The sequence below is a fragment of the Schistocerca cancellata genome, chromosome 7 (assembly GCF_023864275.1).
Source record: "Schistocerca cancellata isolate TAMUIC-IGC-003103 chromosome 7, iqSchCanc2.1, whole genome shotgun sequence".
NCBI lineage: Eukaryota > Metazoa > Arthropoda > Insecta > Orthoptera > Acrididae > Schistocerca > Schistocerca cancellata.
Window position 1 is genome coordinate 466057195 of NC_064632.1, and position 17051 is coordinate 466074245.

Below are 17051 nucleotides of genomic sequence, written 5' to 3' on the forward strand. Positions count from 1 at the left end.
TGCAATTCATTGCCTAAGTGAGATGCTAACAATTAATTACCTGCTGTTTCTAGTAGAAATACTCCCCTAGCCTTCGTGACAGATTTATAAACTTTCATAACCATAGTTCAATGATATGATCACTAATCTCCGTCTCTGTACTGAAGCTGTTGATAAAATATAGCCTGTTTGTAGCTACAAGGTGTAAGATATTTCCATTGTGTGTGGGGTGCCAAACTAGCCACTCAAGACAGATTTTGGAAAACATGTCGAAAAGTACTTCGCAAGACTGTCTGCCTGCTCCCCCTGCAATGAATCCCTGGACATCCCAGTCTATACTCATTGGGTTAAAATCGCCTCCAACTAGTACTGAATGACCTGGGAATTTACACAGTACTGACTGTAGATTTTCTTTGAATGACTCTTAGAACTGTCACAGCAGAGTCGAATGGCCAGTAAAAAGTTCAACAATTAACTTGGTTTCACCTACGCCTGTTATGAATGATGGGGTAACACTCAGTTTCAACCTCCATTAGTGACAATATTTTTGTCAACTGCATTGGACACCCCCCCCCTCCTATGACATCTAATTGGTCTTTCTGATAAACATTCCAGGACTCACTAAATATCTCAGAGCTTTCTACTTTGGGTTTTAGCCAGCTCTTAGTCCCAAGAATAATTCAAACATGAGAAATTTCCTGGAGGGCAGTAAACTTGGGAACTTTGTTACAAATACTTCAACAACTTCCAGAATGAGATTTTCACTCTGCAGCGGTGTGTGCGCTGATATGAAACTTCCTGGCAGATTAAAACTGTGTGCCCGACCGAGACTCGAACTCGGGACCTTTGCCTTTCGCGGGCAAGTGCTCTACCATCTGAGCTACCGAAGCACGACTCACGTCCGGTACTCACAGCTTTACTTCTGCCAGTACCTTGTCTCCTGCCTTCCAAACTTTACAGTAAAAGTTTGGAAGGCAGGAGACGAGGTACTGGCAGAAGTAAAGCTGTGAGTACCGGACGTGAGTCGTGCTTCGGTAGCTCAGATGGTAGAGCACTTGCCCGCGAAAGGCAAAGGTCCCGAGTTCGAGTCTCGGTCGGGCACACAGTTTTAATCTGCCAGGAAGTTTCACTTCAACAACTTACTGATCAAATTTTGATAGTTGAAGTGTCTTTACTCTGAACATGATCTGATTTCCCTGTCTGCGTATAAAATGGTTAGTGTTCATCAGAGTACCTCAAACTACTGCCTAGCCTAAAACCCACGTGTGAACTCCACAAGTACTCAGCAACCAGAGCAGCTGCTTCCTCTGTGTAGTGCACCCCTGACCTGAGAAGGGCAGCCTTATAATCCCCCATCTGATAACGCAGGTCTAGAAGGTTGCGTTATGACCGTCAGAGTTGACAAAGCCTTTGTTTGAGACCCTCCACTCGGCTCCATACTGAAGGACCCCAATCAGCTCTGGGAACAATGCTGTAAATTGCAAGCTCTGCTTGCATCCCACACTTGACGCCAGCAGCTGTCACCACCTCCATCTACAAACTGACAGTAGCCTCAGAACCCATGTGACATGAGTCATTGGTGCCAATGTGAGCCACAACTTACAGATGACTGCATCCTACATAGCCAAAGGCAAGGCCGCTTCCACATATTGGATGAGACCCCTGGTAGACAAATCGAGTGCACATTAGCTTTCCTTTTAGCCAAGAATGCTCTCTTCTGAAGGGGCTCCAATGTGCGTACCATTGGAGCTCCCGATAACTGGTGAGCCCCTGCCCACCTGTACCTGCTCAGATCCTGCGTAAGTAATGGCCACCTGTTCACTTATAGGGCAAACAGGTAAAACCAGATGCCCAGCCTCCACATTGGCCTTCCACCTCAAGTGGCACAAATGTGTTACCACCCAGCACCTACTACCCACCACTCACCCTGCTGTGGGGGGCAGATCCACTGCACTAGGTACAGCAGAAGGTGCCTCAGCAGCAGAGCCCAAAGCTACCAAAGTTTTCAGTCCTATTTATGTGTCAGCCAATGACTCAATGCCTTTACTGTTCTGTGAGTTGTAACCTTAACTTCTAAATTAAATACAGAGAGTATCTGATATAGACAAAAAGAAACAATGAATAGGATGTATTTTATTTTCATTTGCAACCTAAGCTTTGTCTCAGGAATGATCCCTGGTTCTGAAGACTTCCATAATATTATATAGTTAATACTTTACTCTTTGCAAGGTACATGTTAAAATGAGACCCTTTTTATCATACAAAATGGTGGCTGAAACATTTCTGGCAGACCTTCATCTTTTATGGCATGGGGCCAACAGTTTCCAGCCACTGCTTGTGATTGGTGTTTTGTTTTTGACATGTACAGTAAACCTACAATGCACTTACCAGTAACAAATCGAGGCCTGAAATCAGTTTGATTCTTTTCAGATAGATTCAGCAATCTCTGATAAACCTTGACTTTGCGAAGTTTCTTTTATTATATCCTCTGTGCCAATTATTTCTTGTCTGTTACAGAAATTATTTCTATGTTGATGAGTCATCCTGCAGCGAGGATCCTGAGTCTAACTTCTCTGCTCAATCCATTACTACTCTCATACCTTCCAACCTTCACCTCTCATTTTTCTGATGTAATAACTTCACTTGTGAAGATGCTGCCACCTCCCCTCCCCCCCACCCGTCCCCCCAAAGGTTGCAAGTATTTGAAAAAGTCATATTTCCAATATGACACTTTTCAAATACTTGTGAGCTGTGGGGCACGACCTTCAGAAAATATTAAAGTTTTGTGTATGGCTGGAGTAGCTCCATAGAACAACTGTACGAGAGTATTTCAGAAAATATATTGAGATTTACCTAGCCAAGCCAAACCTGCCACCATAATATTTCAGTGGACAAAACTGTTATTGCTAAAATGCATCAGAAGTGTGAAATTTAATGAGAGTCTGTCCCTTAACATAAGATGTTCTTTGCACTGATCAACATAAGATACTTGTTGTGAATAAGGAATCATTTACCAACAGCTCTTGGCATTTGAAGGCCCCCGCCCCCCCTTCTCTCTCTCTGGCCCAGGCCCCCTCCAGAGGAAATTTTGTTTCTGAAAGCTTGGTGTGTGTATGTGGATGGAGAAGGAGGGGGGGGGGGGGCGGCAGAGCTACATTTTTATTTTGGAGTGTTGTGTCATTATTCTATTTCTAAAATTATTCACTGCTTTACTTGCAGAGCATCTGAAGGAAAAACAGTGGAAGTGCCATACCGAGGAGATGTGGAGTCAACGGTCTTGGACATACTGGGTGGTTTGCGTTCTGCTTGTACCTACACAGGTGCTGCTAAACTAAAGGAATTGCCTCGCCGAGCAACTTTTATTCGTTGCACACAGCAAGTAAATCAAGTGTATGATGGTGTAACTAAGGGTGACTAATGTTCCTGAAAATTAGGTCTAAATTTTCATTCCATTGACACACAATTTGTGCCTTTGCTTCTTTGTATGATACTGCTTGTGAAGCACCCTTCACTAAAACACTAAGAGAGACAAGAGACCACCTCTCATTTGTCTCCCATAATCACTCGAACTAAGCACAATTTGCTTAGCAATTATTTATCTTAGAAGAATAAAATTCTACAAATACTTACATCTGCAGGATTTCTCTATGAAAAATATAGATATTGATTAACTTTAATTAATCAATTATGATGTCTCATCTAAACGTATTAAAATTTTATTCTTGTTCAAGATAGTCTGATGTACAAACCAAAAAATACTTGAAAATTTTCAGTCAGTTAATACAATTTTGGTTGAATTATCATTGGTCTCCACTGCTTACCTTCCTCAATTAGACTCAACTCTGTTAATAATAATAGAGCTGTAAATTCTTAATTAGCAAAGTACATAAAGTACAGCTTCAAATGCTTCTTCAATCTGCATGGGAGGGGGGGGGGGGGGGGACTCCATATCCAGGTGCAGGAACTATTCAATTTATTTTCTGTCTTTTGCTGTGTTAATGTTAGGGCTGCAGTTCAGAAGGCAGATGGGGGTTGAGGGGGTGTGTCGAGTGGAGTGGGTAAATGTAAGTGTAAATCTGAGGTATACCCAATGGTGAAATGACAACTATTTTTGTGATGCACCCTTTATGTAGTAGATTACTTACAAATGAAGTATATTCAAAGATCTGACTATTGTTTCAGTTTTTTTTTATTTATTTGTGGAGGAAGTCCTTGCAGTATAACAACTCAAGACAATAAAGGACAGTTTACAACATTTCAACTCATCTCAGAACCATCACTTGTATGAGAGCTTACAGACACTAATCTATTTCACATTTGTGACAGTGTTTATTATCTGTATGCAGATTTGCTTAATCCTTATTATTGTAATGTTCTTTCTGCACTATTTATTCTCCAAATACCTTTGGGCAAAAAAAGGAAAAAAAGAAATTAATGTAAGATATTGCTCTTTTTCATTGTTATTGAACCTGAGTACACGTACCATTCTTCAAGGATTTTAGTGTACATTAAACTTCCAAATATGTCTTATTTCTTGTCATGAGTCTCAAAATTTGTGTCTTACATAGCAACTCTGTAAGTACCTTTTATAAATGATCTACTGTTTCCAACATGCAGATTGTAGGTTCTGCACATTGTGATAGATGCTTCATTACCAGTATAAATAAGCAATATGTATGGCAGACATTATCAATGTTTTTAAATTACGCTCCTTATGCATAAAAACTTAAAAATCTAGTCAATACTACTAAATCCCACCTGTCTTTCTCTTCACATTGGCTCATACTTGATCAAATATTACAAGTTCACCACCTGACTTATTGCAAATACAAATGCTCTTCTCTCAAACTGTTAGTGTTCTCCCTTCCATTCAGTAGCACATTGTTTGAATGATGATACAGTTTGCCAGCCTTTGCATTTGAATTTTGCGGGTTAATAGTTGAATGCTGTAAGATGACCCAGAAAAAATACAAATATAGGTGTTTCGTTTGTCAAATTAGAATGCTGAGCTTGTCCAAATGAGAGATTAATCTGTTGTACATAAGCGTTTCACTAATTATTTGGCAAAAGTTTCAATCGGACACCCCCTTCCTCCCCAAAGCGTATTTCAGTAGGACACAAATATTAATATTAGGCTTTGTTACAGGACAATTTGTTACCACAACCAGATTTTACTGATTTCACATTCACTGGCTTTGCCAACTCACAACCAAACTATAAACTTCCAACCTAACCTAGACCGCATACTAAATTACAGATCAGTCTGTCTGTGGGTTTTTTTTCTCCGGGGGTGGGGGGTGAGTTCCAATAATAAATTTTGGCCAATTATTTGCTTCTTAGCTTGTTTTATATCTAACCTTGCTGACAGTTTCCTTACAAGTATACAGACACAATGCACATTAGTGGATAGGACCCAATATAAAATGTACAACTTTTACAATATTGCTCAAGTTGCAGAAGATAGGTGCAGGTATTTTCTGTACCAACTTCATCAAGCACCCATACAAGGGCAACAAGAAGTGTTTAAAAACTTTCCATGCATATAAAAATAATTAAAAACAAAATAGAATGTTCTTGTATTTTCAAAGAAATAAAGCAACCCTGCAGCAGTATATTAAACAATTTCGAATAGCTGTATTTCAGTTAGCAAGACCATACTTTATATCACTGGCTACCAATATCATGCTGTCAATAACATTGTATCAACTTATAGCTGAAAAGACAGTTATACCTATTTAATTACCTGTGAGTTGCTTATCTGTTTCAAAAATGTTGTCATGTTTTTGATTATCAGTAATGTGACTTGTAGTAAAACTAATAAAAACACCCTGCACATTTGCTGTTGTCATATGAATGTATCTTCAAAATTATAAGTTATGTTCTGACACTTCTTAAAATTTGTATAGTTTTGTGATTTTATTTATATTTAATGTAAAAAAAAGTGATCCTGTCAAAAATTGTAATTGATATAATAGGGATTCTGAAGTTAAAATTATTTTGAAGAGAGCACACTTTAGTTCATGATGTAGGTTTACTGCGCATCTGGACATTAAAACATACTGTGCTCAAATATATTAAACGAAATAATACTTAGTTTCCACGTTACCAAAATGCAGGATATAGTATTAAGATCAAAAAGGCTGTGATTTAAACGCACTATTATACAAGAGGAATCACATATAATCAACTGTATTTTGCAATTAACTTTTATTGTTTATAAATATTTATATGCCTAAAATTTATTGTTGCTTAATAGAAAATTTTATTTTGAATAAACCTGTTGACTTTAACTGTGTACTCATTTTCAAAAATCCTTTATGCACCAACCTATCGTCTCCTCTCTCAAAAGTACATTAGAAATGCACTTCTAGATTCCACTACGATTTATCAGTAATGGCAGATTAACTTTCAAAACAGAAGTACACGTCGTGCTAGCGAAAATTAATCTGAGATCCGGTAGAAAGAATTCGAAGCGTTACTCGGACCGAAATTCGGAGACTCAATAAATTGCAACAACTCAGCTGATTGCCATTTTTGGAACTACTGCCACCTGTTGGCGAAATGGGTGCCGTCACACGAAACAGTCCTTGGCCATCGGTTCGCGCTCAATTTTACCCATGATTCACCATTCAAAATATGTCTACCACATGCATTGTCTGTGGAACGATATTGCGTATTTCGGAACGAATTTTAGGAAATGCGAAAAATTAAAACTACGTCTGCCGTACCTGTAATTGTAAATTATTTTTAGAACTAATTTTAAATAAACTTACAATAATTTGAAAACATGTCCGTGTAAGTTATGACATTTCAAGTTGAGCAAAATTTGTCTGAGCTCACGTGCAGAGATTACGACGCAACAAAAACAAATTTAAAGGGAAAGCATCAAAATTTAAAGTGCTTGAAGAATGTAGTGCGAGTGCTTGGCGTTATAACAATTAAGACTAAATGACGACGTCGCCTCTAAAAACTACAGTTCTGACAATTTTTGTTGTTGTGCGAACTTTTTATTTTGACATTTCAATGGCATTGAATAAAATCAGAGAGAGGAGTGTTATTTTCGCGAATATCCCCCGATTTTCGTTGTGACAGTTTGATAAAAGATATAGGAAGAGACAGTAACCTTGATTACATTTCAAGGTTAGAGTTGTATTTGGTATTTTAAATATCTAGCAGCTGTGTTGCTGTATTTTGTTCTAGATATCAAATGATGACCTACATTTGCAGATGCTGCCTACCAAGTTCCTTATGACATGTTTGATGACTCCAACTTATGTGAGTGATAAGACTGTTGAGTATAAGAAGGTTTCTAAAATAAAAGTACTTATTAAGTGTTAAAGACTTACGTGTTAAAGAACTTTGTCATTAATTTTAACTGGATATTTGCAGTTGACATGAATTGTTCTTTGGCCTTGACTTCGTTTTTAATATGCTGGCCAATTCGCCTCAGTTTATTAACTTTGCCTTTTTAAACATTGCAACTAATCAGAAGAACCCCTTCCTAAGTAGGTAAAAATTTAATTAAACCATTTTAAGCGGAAAATAATAGGAGCCTTTGTTCCAGTATCATCCACAATTTATAACAGAATTGCTTAATTATTCCCCAAAAATATATTGTTTTTACTGCAGTGAGTGAAATAATAATGCACCACAGTAACTTAGTGTTGATTTAAACATATTTCTTATATCAGTGCTGAAAACTGGTTGTTGTTGTTGTTGTATATAAGAATTTTTATAATTTTCCTCTTGAGAGCTTTATTCCAGAGAAAAATAAGCGTTCCGTTACCAGATGATAAGAATTATTGCTAAACCTTTATAATTTCAGGGTGTGAAGATTGTGAGCATAGTAATACTGGTGAATGTAATCAACACGGACCACTTATTATTATTCCTGACTCATCCATTATTAGCAGAGCAAGACAGTCATTGCCATCAGCATTAGAGCTTAGGAGGAATCGCGATACAAAGCACGGTAAACAAAAAATTCATATGTTCTAATTTTCAAACTGTCCATATTCATAATTTTTTCTTTCTTTATTATTTTTTTATTATTTAAATGCGTTTTGTGACGCCCATCTTAACTGCTGCCACAATATCATTATTTTGGCAGAAAGAGTGAGTTTACAGATGAGCTATCTTTATCAGATGCTGCTTTAGCACATTTCTGCTTAGACATTTAGCTACTCCAGAAATATTGATTCACAGTGTGCCCAAAAATTCCTCATTTTTGTCGTAATCGGAGACAATTTGAAGAACACCATTATAGTCTTTGTTCAATGACAGACTAATGTGTGGTTTGCTATATCACCTTTCATGCTAAATATTGCTTGTGGTGGAAAATTATTTTTCATTGATCTGTAACCTGTCAGATAAGATAACTTAATAAATGCCATCACATGTGGAAGATTATATGATTGCACCAGTACAACTGTATGCCAAACTGGGTTTTACCTTTTCTTTCATTGCATCTCCATCCCTATCAATAAAAATGCTGTCATTTCTGAAAAACTTCAAAAATGCAGATGTTGTACTGCACTTCAGGTAGATTCCTCAGTTGTATTAATTGCACAGAGTACACATACGATTCCATACATTTCAGTAGGAAGAAAGGTATGAGCATGTGTGAAAACAAACTTCCTGGCATAAGATTTGTGTGTCCTGTATTGAAAATAACTACTGAACTTGTAATATAATCATTTTATCTAATTAGGCAGCCTTAAGGTTAGACAGTTAAATGTTTAAAGGAATTCACACTTTGTGGTTGATGAATTGTATGTGCTAAACATAGTAGATGGTTGTTACTTGAAAGAGGGCACGAGCTGATTCACATACCCTGTTGCAGTTAAGTGTCTTTTAACATTTCAAAGCTTCATGTTTTCTTCATTGCTACAAAAACTCTTACATTATCTTAAAAGGCTTACTTTTTGTCGCTGCCTTTGTTATTCTGTCATTCTATTCATTCATTCCCATACCTTCGCTTTCATCTACTTAACAATACAATCAGTATCACCACAGTTAACAGCCAAACCTTCGTTGCTAGTTCCTCAGTTTGTTTACTACTGCCTTACCAAAAAACATTGTTTAATGTTCACAATTTCAAACCCAAATTTGAATTTATTCATCATTTTGTATTTCATGTACTCTGTTCGTAAATAGATTATGCTTCTGGCTTTCATAATTAAAGCCAAATAATAATTATGAAACATTCCATCATTACTTGGAGGAACGTGGATATGTTACAAAAACTTAAGCACACTTAAGTTTTTTGCAGTTTGATAATGGTATAATGAACCACTTTATCATCTTGCAAATGTGACCATACACAATTATGAAGTGACAATTAACTTCTGTAAAATTTATTTGGGTAATGTGACAGTACTTCCAAATCTAATTCAGATGATGATAGTTTGTAGCTACATCATGTCCAGTTTTAGTTTATCAGTTAGATGTGTCAGTTGTATATGTTTGCTTCATAGGTAGGGTCTTTTCATTTGTGGAATGAAAGTGCTGTATTATTGCTGTAGCATTTTCAGATTTAAGTATTGATTGTATTACATTTATTGGTAAATTTGTAGTGTACAGTACAAGTTGTACAAGTGATTGTGATTTTTATTGGTCCTGTAAATAATGTTTTGTACAGATATGTACTTAGGGCACATCAGTCTACTTCTACATATTCGTCTATACCCTGCAAACTACTGGGAAGTGCATGGCAGGGAGTACATCCCATTATACCAGTTATTAGTGTTTCTTACCATCCCATTCACACATGGGACACAGGAAGAATAATTTCTTTAAATGCCTTTTTTGTAGAATGGGTTGCATGAGTGATCGAGAGGTTGTAACAATGGAAAATTGTACTGAAATGAAGGAGGATCTGCAGCGAATTGACGCATGGTCCAGGGAATGGCAATTGACTCTCAATGTAGACAAGTGTAATGTGCTGCGAATACACAGAAAGATAGATCCTTTATCATTTAGCTACAAAATAGCAGGTCAGCAACTGGAAGCAGTTAATACCATAAATTATCTGGGAGTACGCATTAGGAGTGATTTAAAATGGAATGATCATATAATGTTGATCGTCGGTAAAGCAGATGCCAGACTGAGATTCATTGGAAAAATCCTAAGGAAATGCAATCCAAAAAGAAAGGAAGTAGGTTACAGTACGCTTGTTTGCCCACTGCTTGAATACTGCTCAGCAGTGTGGGATCTGTACCAGATAGGGTTGATAGAAGAGATAGAGAAGATCCAACGGAGAGCAGCGCGCTTCATTACAGGATCATTTAGTAATTGCGAAAGCATTACGGAGATGATAGATAAACTCCAGTGGAAGACTCTGCAGGAGAGACGCTCAGTAGCTCGGTACGGGCTTTTGTTAAAGTTTCGAGAACATACCTTCACCGAAGAGTCAAGCAGTATATTGCTCCCTCCTACGTATATCTCGCGAAGAGACCATGAGGATAAAATCAGAGAGATTAGAGCCCACACAGAGGCATACCGACAATCCTTCTTGCCACGAACAATACGAGACTGGAATAGAAGGGAGAACCGTTAGAGGTACTCAAGGTACCCTCTGCCACACACCGTCAGGTGGCTTGCGGAGTATGGATGTAGATGTAGATGTAGATTTGTAAGCAATCCGCTTTGTAGAGTGACTGCATTTCACCAACAAACCAAAGTTTACCACCTACTTTACCTATGACTTGAGCCTACGTGACCATTCCATTTCATATTCCTACACAGTGTTGTATGAGGTGGCCAATACCAGCTATGATTCATTGATATTATAGTCAAATGATACCATGCTTTTTCGTTTTGTGGAGTGCACAGTTTTCTATTTCTGAATATTTGAAGCAAGTTGCCAATCTTTGCACCACTTTGAAATGTTATCAATGTTTTATAGAATATTTATGCAGCTTCTTTCAGGCAGTACTTCATTATAGATAGCTGCATCATCTGCAAAATGTCTGAGGTTACTATTAATATTGTCTGCAGGGTCATTAATATACAACATAACCAGCAAGGGTCCCAACACACTTCCCTTCTACCCTGTCATATGATGACTCTCCATCCAAAATAATGGCCCTCCCTACCCAAAAAATACTCGATCCACTCAAAAACTTTGCTTGATACACCGTATGATAGTACTTCTGACAAGAAGTGTAGATGTGGTACTGATTCAGTGCTTTTCAGAAATCAATAAATACAGCATATACCTGACTATCTTGATCCATAGCCTTCATTATGTCGTGTGAGAAAAATGTCGGTTACACTTTGCGTGCCCAATGTTCTAGGAATCCACGCTACACTACATGATCAAAAGTACCCGAGCACCCCAGAAACATATGTTTTTCATATTGATTTCATTATGCTGCCACCTACTGCCAGGTACTTCATATCAGTGACCTCAGTAGTCATTAGACTTTGTGAGGGAGAGCAGAACAGGGCACTTTGCAGAACTTAGATTTTTACTGTGGTCAGGTGATTGGGTGTGATTTGTGTCATACGTCTGTACGTGAGATTTCCACATTCCTAAACATCCCTAGGTCCACTGTTTCTGATGTGATAGTGAAATGTGGTACTGATGTGGAAATGTGAAGGGACACATACAGCACAAAAGTGTACAGGTCGACCTCGTCTGTTGATTGACAGAGACCGCTGACAGTTGAAGAGGATCGTAATGTGTAATAGGCAGACACCTATCCAGACCGTCACACAGGAATTCCAAACTGCATCAGGATCCACTGCAAATACTATGACAGTTAGGCGGGAGGTGAGAAAACTTGAATTTCATGGTCAAGCAGCTGTTCATAAGCCACACATCACACCGGTAAATGCCAAATGACGCCTTGCTTGGTGTAAGGAACGTAAACATTGAATGATTGAACAGTGGAAAAATGTTGTGTGGAGTGACGAATCACGGCACACAATGTGGTGATCCGATGGCAGGGTTTGGGCATTGTGAATGCCTGGTGAACATCATCTGCCAGCTTGTGTAGTGCCAACAGTAAAATTCGGAGGTGGTGGTGTTATGGTGTGGTCATGTTTTTCATGGAGGGGGCTTGCACCCCTCGTTGTTTTGCATGGCATTATCACAGCACATGCCTACATTGATGTTTTAAGCACATTCTTGCTCCCCACAGTTGAAGAGCAATTCGGGGATGGTGATTGCATCTTTCAAGACGATCGAGCACCTGTTCATAATGCACGGCCTGTGGCGGAGTGCTTACACAACTATAACATCCCTGTAATGGACTGGCCTGCACAGAGTCCTGACCTGAATCCTACAAAACACCTTTCGGATATTTTTGAATGCCAGCTTCATGCCAGGCCTCACCAACCAACATCAATACCTCTCCTCACTGCAGCGCTCCCTGAAGAATGGGCTGCCATTCGGCAAGAAACCTTCCAGCATTAGATTGAACGTTTGCCTGCGAGAGTGGAAATTGTCATCAAGGCTAAGGGTGAGCCAACACCATAGTGAATTCCAGCATTACTGATGGAGGTCGTCGTGAACTTGTTTATCATTTTCAGTCAGATGTCCGGATACTTTTGGTAACGTAGTGTAGTTAGCACAGAAGAGATCATTCTGTTCAAGATAGTGCATTGTGAAACTTCGCAGCTCATTGTGGATACGCATTATGTTTGAGCTCAGAATATGTTGTAAGATTCTATAACAGTTCAGAGTCAAGCATAGTGGGCAGTAGTTTGGTTGGTTGCTTCTACTAACCTTGTAAAAGCGTGTGACCTGTGCATTCTTCCACATACTGGGCACAGTTTCGTGTTCGATGATCTACATTGGATTATAATTAGAAGAGGAGCTAATTCAGCTGCAAATTCAGTATAAAATCTGTTAGGGACTCCATCGGGCCCAGGAGCTTTGTTCATTTGTCACAATTTCAGCTGTTCCTGAAAGTAACTGACATTAACACACATTTCACTTGTATTTTCATTGGTACAAGGATTAAATTGGCAATTTTTCTAGATTTTCCTTTGTAAAGGAACATTTGAAAATGGAGTTCAGCTTTTGCCAAATTTCAGTTCCTGTCTCATTCGCTAAGAGCATTTACATATGACCAGAATTTCTTTGTGTTTTGTGAAAGACAATATTCTGCTACATTAGTCATTGAAGGCTTCGCGCAATACTCTCGTGATAGCTAAACCCGTTTCATCCAGCATCTCTGTCTATAGTCATATGCTTTTACACCTATTGTGCACCATGCTTATGATCTAGACAATGTGTACATAAAACAGCTTACACACTACATACATTACATCTTATAACATTTACTTATATAATACTTTAAAATACACTACGCAACACAGTTCATAATAATTTACTATACAGAGGTTTAAAAAATACAGTTTTGTGACATTGTCTTCGATTGTATATAAGTGATACAGCTGTGTCTAATGATAGTTCATTTTCTTTTAATGTGGTATGTGAGATTTGTTATTCACAGAGTAAACAAGCAAATTTGGCTCATTCTCTGGTTACATGCTCTGCCACGCTATGGGGTTCTTCCTATATCATAAAAATTTTTAGGGTTGCAGGGAAAGATCAGTTTTGAGTTTTGAGGCATTGGAATTCAGTTGGTAATGCTTGTTTTAATATGTTACCAGGATATTGAGTTCATTTATTCAAAGGTCTGTAGTCCGTGTGAAAGACTCCACAGTTGTTTGAAGTTCCGTTTCTTACGGGATGAACAGTGGGATTTCGTAATGGCAACCACAATGGTCTTGAATACAGTGATGGAAATGATGAAATTTTAATATCCTTAAAACGATTACTAAAAGATTCTTTCAGCTTCTCTTCCAAAGTCATTTTTTCCTATAATGAAATACTCTTTTCATTTCTCTGACGAAGTTTCCTCTGTTGTATGATTCCATGTTGCATATATGGCTTAAGATGTTCATGACAGTGCACACTAAGCCAGCCTTTTCATTACAGACATTACTGTTTTAACTTATTGTAAACAGTGTTTATCTGCTATTGTCAGTTTAACTTGCAGTTTGTTGTTGTACCTGAAAACATAATTGGAAGTAATACTTCCAGGCCTTTTTCATCCACAAGTACATCCATGCATGTATTCCTGTTTCTAATTGCTGAAAGTCATGTAGATAGTTTTTCTCCAGATTAATATTTATGTATGTAGTTATTTATTCGAATAATCCTTTTGGAGGGCATGGTCAATGAACTTTGGTTTTGTTCTTTGAGTTTAATTTTTGTTGCTCCCACACTACCTGCATCCTTTCAGAGTGTCGCTCTTTTTTTTCCTGGGTCCACTTTCTTCCTTTTGCAGACCTCTTTCTTTCCTGAAATCCTACTTTTTGTGTTGCTTTTCTAAAAAGTATTCTGTTATCTATTATGTCCATTCTATTTCCTCTGTTTTTCATCACTTTGTCAATTTCGGTGAGCCATTTGGGTTTGGATTTGTAGCTGTATAATAAATTGAAGATCTACTTGGTTAGTGTGTTGTTATCTGTTCGGTATGTGTGTCCATAGGACTATAGTTTTCTTTTCCTCATTTCATCAGTTATCTTTTCCATTTTCAAATAGAGATTTCTGTTTGAGCTTAATTGGTATTCTACAGTATTGTCACTTCTAGATCCCAGTATTTGCCTTAGAATTGTTCTTTTCAACTTTTTCCAGTTTTTCGAGATTCCCAAATCTTGTTAGTTTAAGTATTTCTGCTGCATACAGTGTTCCAGGCCTTATCACTTTCTTACGTTTGTGTTCAAGGACAAAGTTTTTTTTTCTTTTTTTTATGTATTAATTTTCTCTGGCTATCTTTTGTTTTGTGTTGCTTGTTTTCCATTCTCTTGGGATTTAAAACAGTTGGTTTTAGATAGTGTGTTGTTATGAATTTTAAGATTGCTGTTTCTCATGAAATATGTTTTTTGAATGATTCTTTAAGTACTATTTTGCCTGCTTGTTTCTGTAGTCCCGCGATATGTTCTTTGGCACTATCCAGTGAGTCAGTAATTAAAGCCAGGTCATCCGCAAAAGCTGGACAATCTGTGGTGATTTTATTTTGGTTTCTTTCTCGGTGAACACCCTTAGTATTGACATATTTTCACCACTCTCTAATGTGCATTTAAAAAGTAGATGTGATAAACCATCTCCCTGTCTTACTCCTGATTTTATTTCAAAAGTGTTTGACAGTTCCCCCATAAATTTTACTTTTGATGTTGTGTTTGTTAAAGTTTCTTTAATTATCTTTGTTGTTTTATTGTTGAGTCCAAATTCCTGTGTAATGTTGACTAGTGCATTTCTATCAGTTGAGTCATATGGTTTTTTAAAATCTATGAAAGTTGTCTCTTATTTCAAGTTTCTGGTTTTCCTCATTTTCTGTTAAGTTTGTTAGATTGAGTATTTGCTCTGTGAAAGACCTCCTCTATCTAAATCCTGCATGATATTCTACTAGCTATGGGTCGAGTATTCCTTCAGCTCTCTTTAAAAGTGCTATGGTCAGGATCTGATATGTTACTGGCAACAGGGAGATCCCTCTGTAATTGTAGGATCAGTTGGCTTTCCTTTCTTATGTAGTGGATGTATTAATATTAATGTCCATTCTGATGGTAAGCTGTTAAGCTGTTTGTTGTGCAAATTTCATTAATGGTTTGTATTATACATAGAATAATGTTGTCACTAGTTTGTTTCCAAAATTCAGGAACTACACTCCTGGAAATTGAAATAAGAACACCGTGAAGTCATTGTCCCAGGAAGGGGAAACTTTATTGACACATTCCTGGGGTCAGATACATCACATGATCACACTGACAGAACCACAGGCACATAGACACAGGCAACAGAGCATGCACAATGTCGGCACTAGTACAGTGTATATCCACCTTTCGCAGCAATGCAGGCTGCTATTCTCCCATGGAGACGATCGTAGAGATGCTGGATGTAGTCCTGTGGAACGGCTTGCCATGCCATTTCCACCTGGCGCCTCAGTTGGACCAGCGTTCGTGCTGGACGTGCAGACCGCGTGAGACGACGCTTCATCCAGTCCCAAACATGCTCAATGGGGGACAGATCCGGAGATCTTGCTGGCCAGGGTAGTTGACTTACACCTTCTAGAGCACGTTGGGTGGCACGGGATACATGCGGACGTGCATTGTCCTGTTGGAACAGCAAGTTCCCTTGCCGGTCTAGGAATGGTAGAACGATGGGTTCGATGACGGTTTGGATGTACCGTGCACTATTCAGTGTCCCCTCGACGATCACCAGTGGTGTACGGCCAGTGTAGGAGATCGGTCCCCACACCATGATGCCGGGTGTTGGCCCTGTGTGCCTCGGTCGTATGCAGTCCTGATTGTGGCGCTCACCTGCACGGCGCCAAACACGCATACGACCATCATTGGCACCAAGGCAGAAGCGACTCTCATCGCTGAAGACGACACGTCTCTATTCGTCCCTCCATTCACGCCTGTCGCGACACCACTGGAGGCGGGCTGCACGATGTTGGGGCGTGAGCGGAAGACGGCCTAACGGTGTGCGGGACCGTAGCCCAGCTTCATGGAGACAGTTGCGAATGGTCCTCGCCGATACCCCAGGAGCAACAGTGTCCCTAATTTGCTGGGAAGTGGCGGTGCGGTCCCCTACGGCACTGCGTAGGATCCTACGGTCTTGGTGTGCATCCGTGCGTCGCTGCGGTCCGGTCCCAGGTCGACAGGCACGTGCACCTTCCGCCGACCACTGGCGACAACATCGATGTACTGTGGAGACCTCACGCCCCACGTGTTGAGCAATTCGGCGGTACGTCCACCCGGCCTCCCGCATGCCCACTATACGCCCTCGCTCAAAGTCCGTCAACTGCACATACGGTTCACGTCCGCGCTGTCGCGGCATGCTACCAGTGTTAAAGACTGCGATGGAGCTCCGTATGCCACGGCAAACTGGCTGACACTGACGGCGGCGGTGCACAAATGCTGCGCAGCTAGCGCCATTCGACGGCCAACACCGTGGTTCCTGGTGTGTCCGCTGTGCCGTGCGTGTGATCATTGCTTGTACAGCCCTCTCGCAGTGTCCGGAGCAAGTAGGGTGGGTCTGACACACCGGT

General features: G+C 39.3%; 2 protein-coding genes across 3 annotated transcripts in view; both read left to right on the top strand.

Annotated features, from left to right (window-relative positions):
* LOC126092118 (GMP reductase 1-like) overlaps nucleotides 1-3908 on the top strand; it is an 89249-nt gene extending 85341 nt beyond the window's left edge. For both annotated transcript variants that reach the window (XM_049907558.1, XM_049907559.1), the window contains exon 6: nucleotides 3199-3908. In XM_049907558.1, coding sequence (XP_049763515.1) covers nucleotides 3199-3397 — 199 coding nt within the window. In that variant the 3' untranslated portion in view covers nucleotides 3398-3908. The remainder of the gene's footprint in view (nucleotides 1-3198) is intronic.
* A 2989-nt stretch (nucleotides 3909-6897) lies between these two features.
* Nucleotides 6898-17051, top strand: part of LOC126092828 (PR domain zinc finger protein 10-like) — a 90840-nt gene continuing 80686 nt past the window's right edge. The window contains exons 1-3 of the mRNA XM_049908557.1: nucleotides 6898-7119; nucleotides 7207-7254; nucleotides 7805-7951. Coding sequence (XP_049764514.1) covers nucleotides 7233-7254; nucleotides 7805-7951 — 169 coding nt within the window. The 5' untranslated portion in view covers nucleotides 6898-7119; nucleotides 7207-7232. The remainder of the gene's footprint in view (nucleotides 7120-7206; nucleotides 7255-7804; nucleotides 7952-17051) is intronic.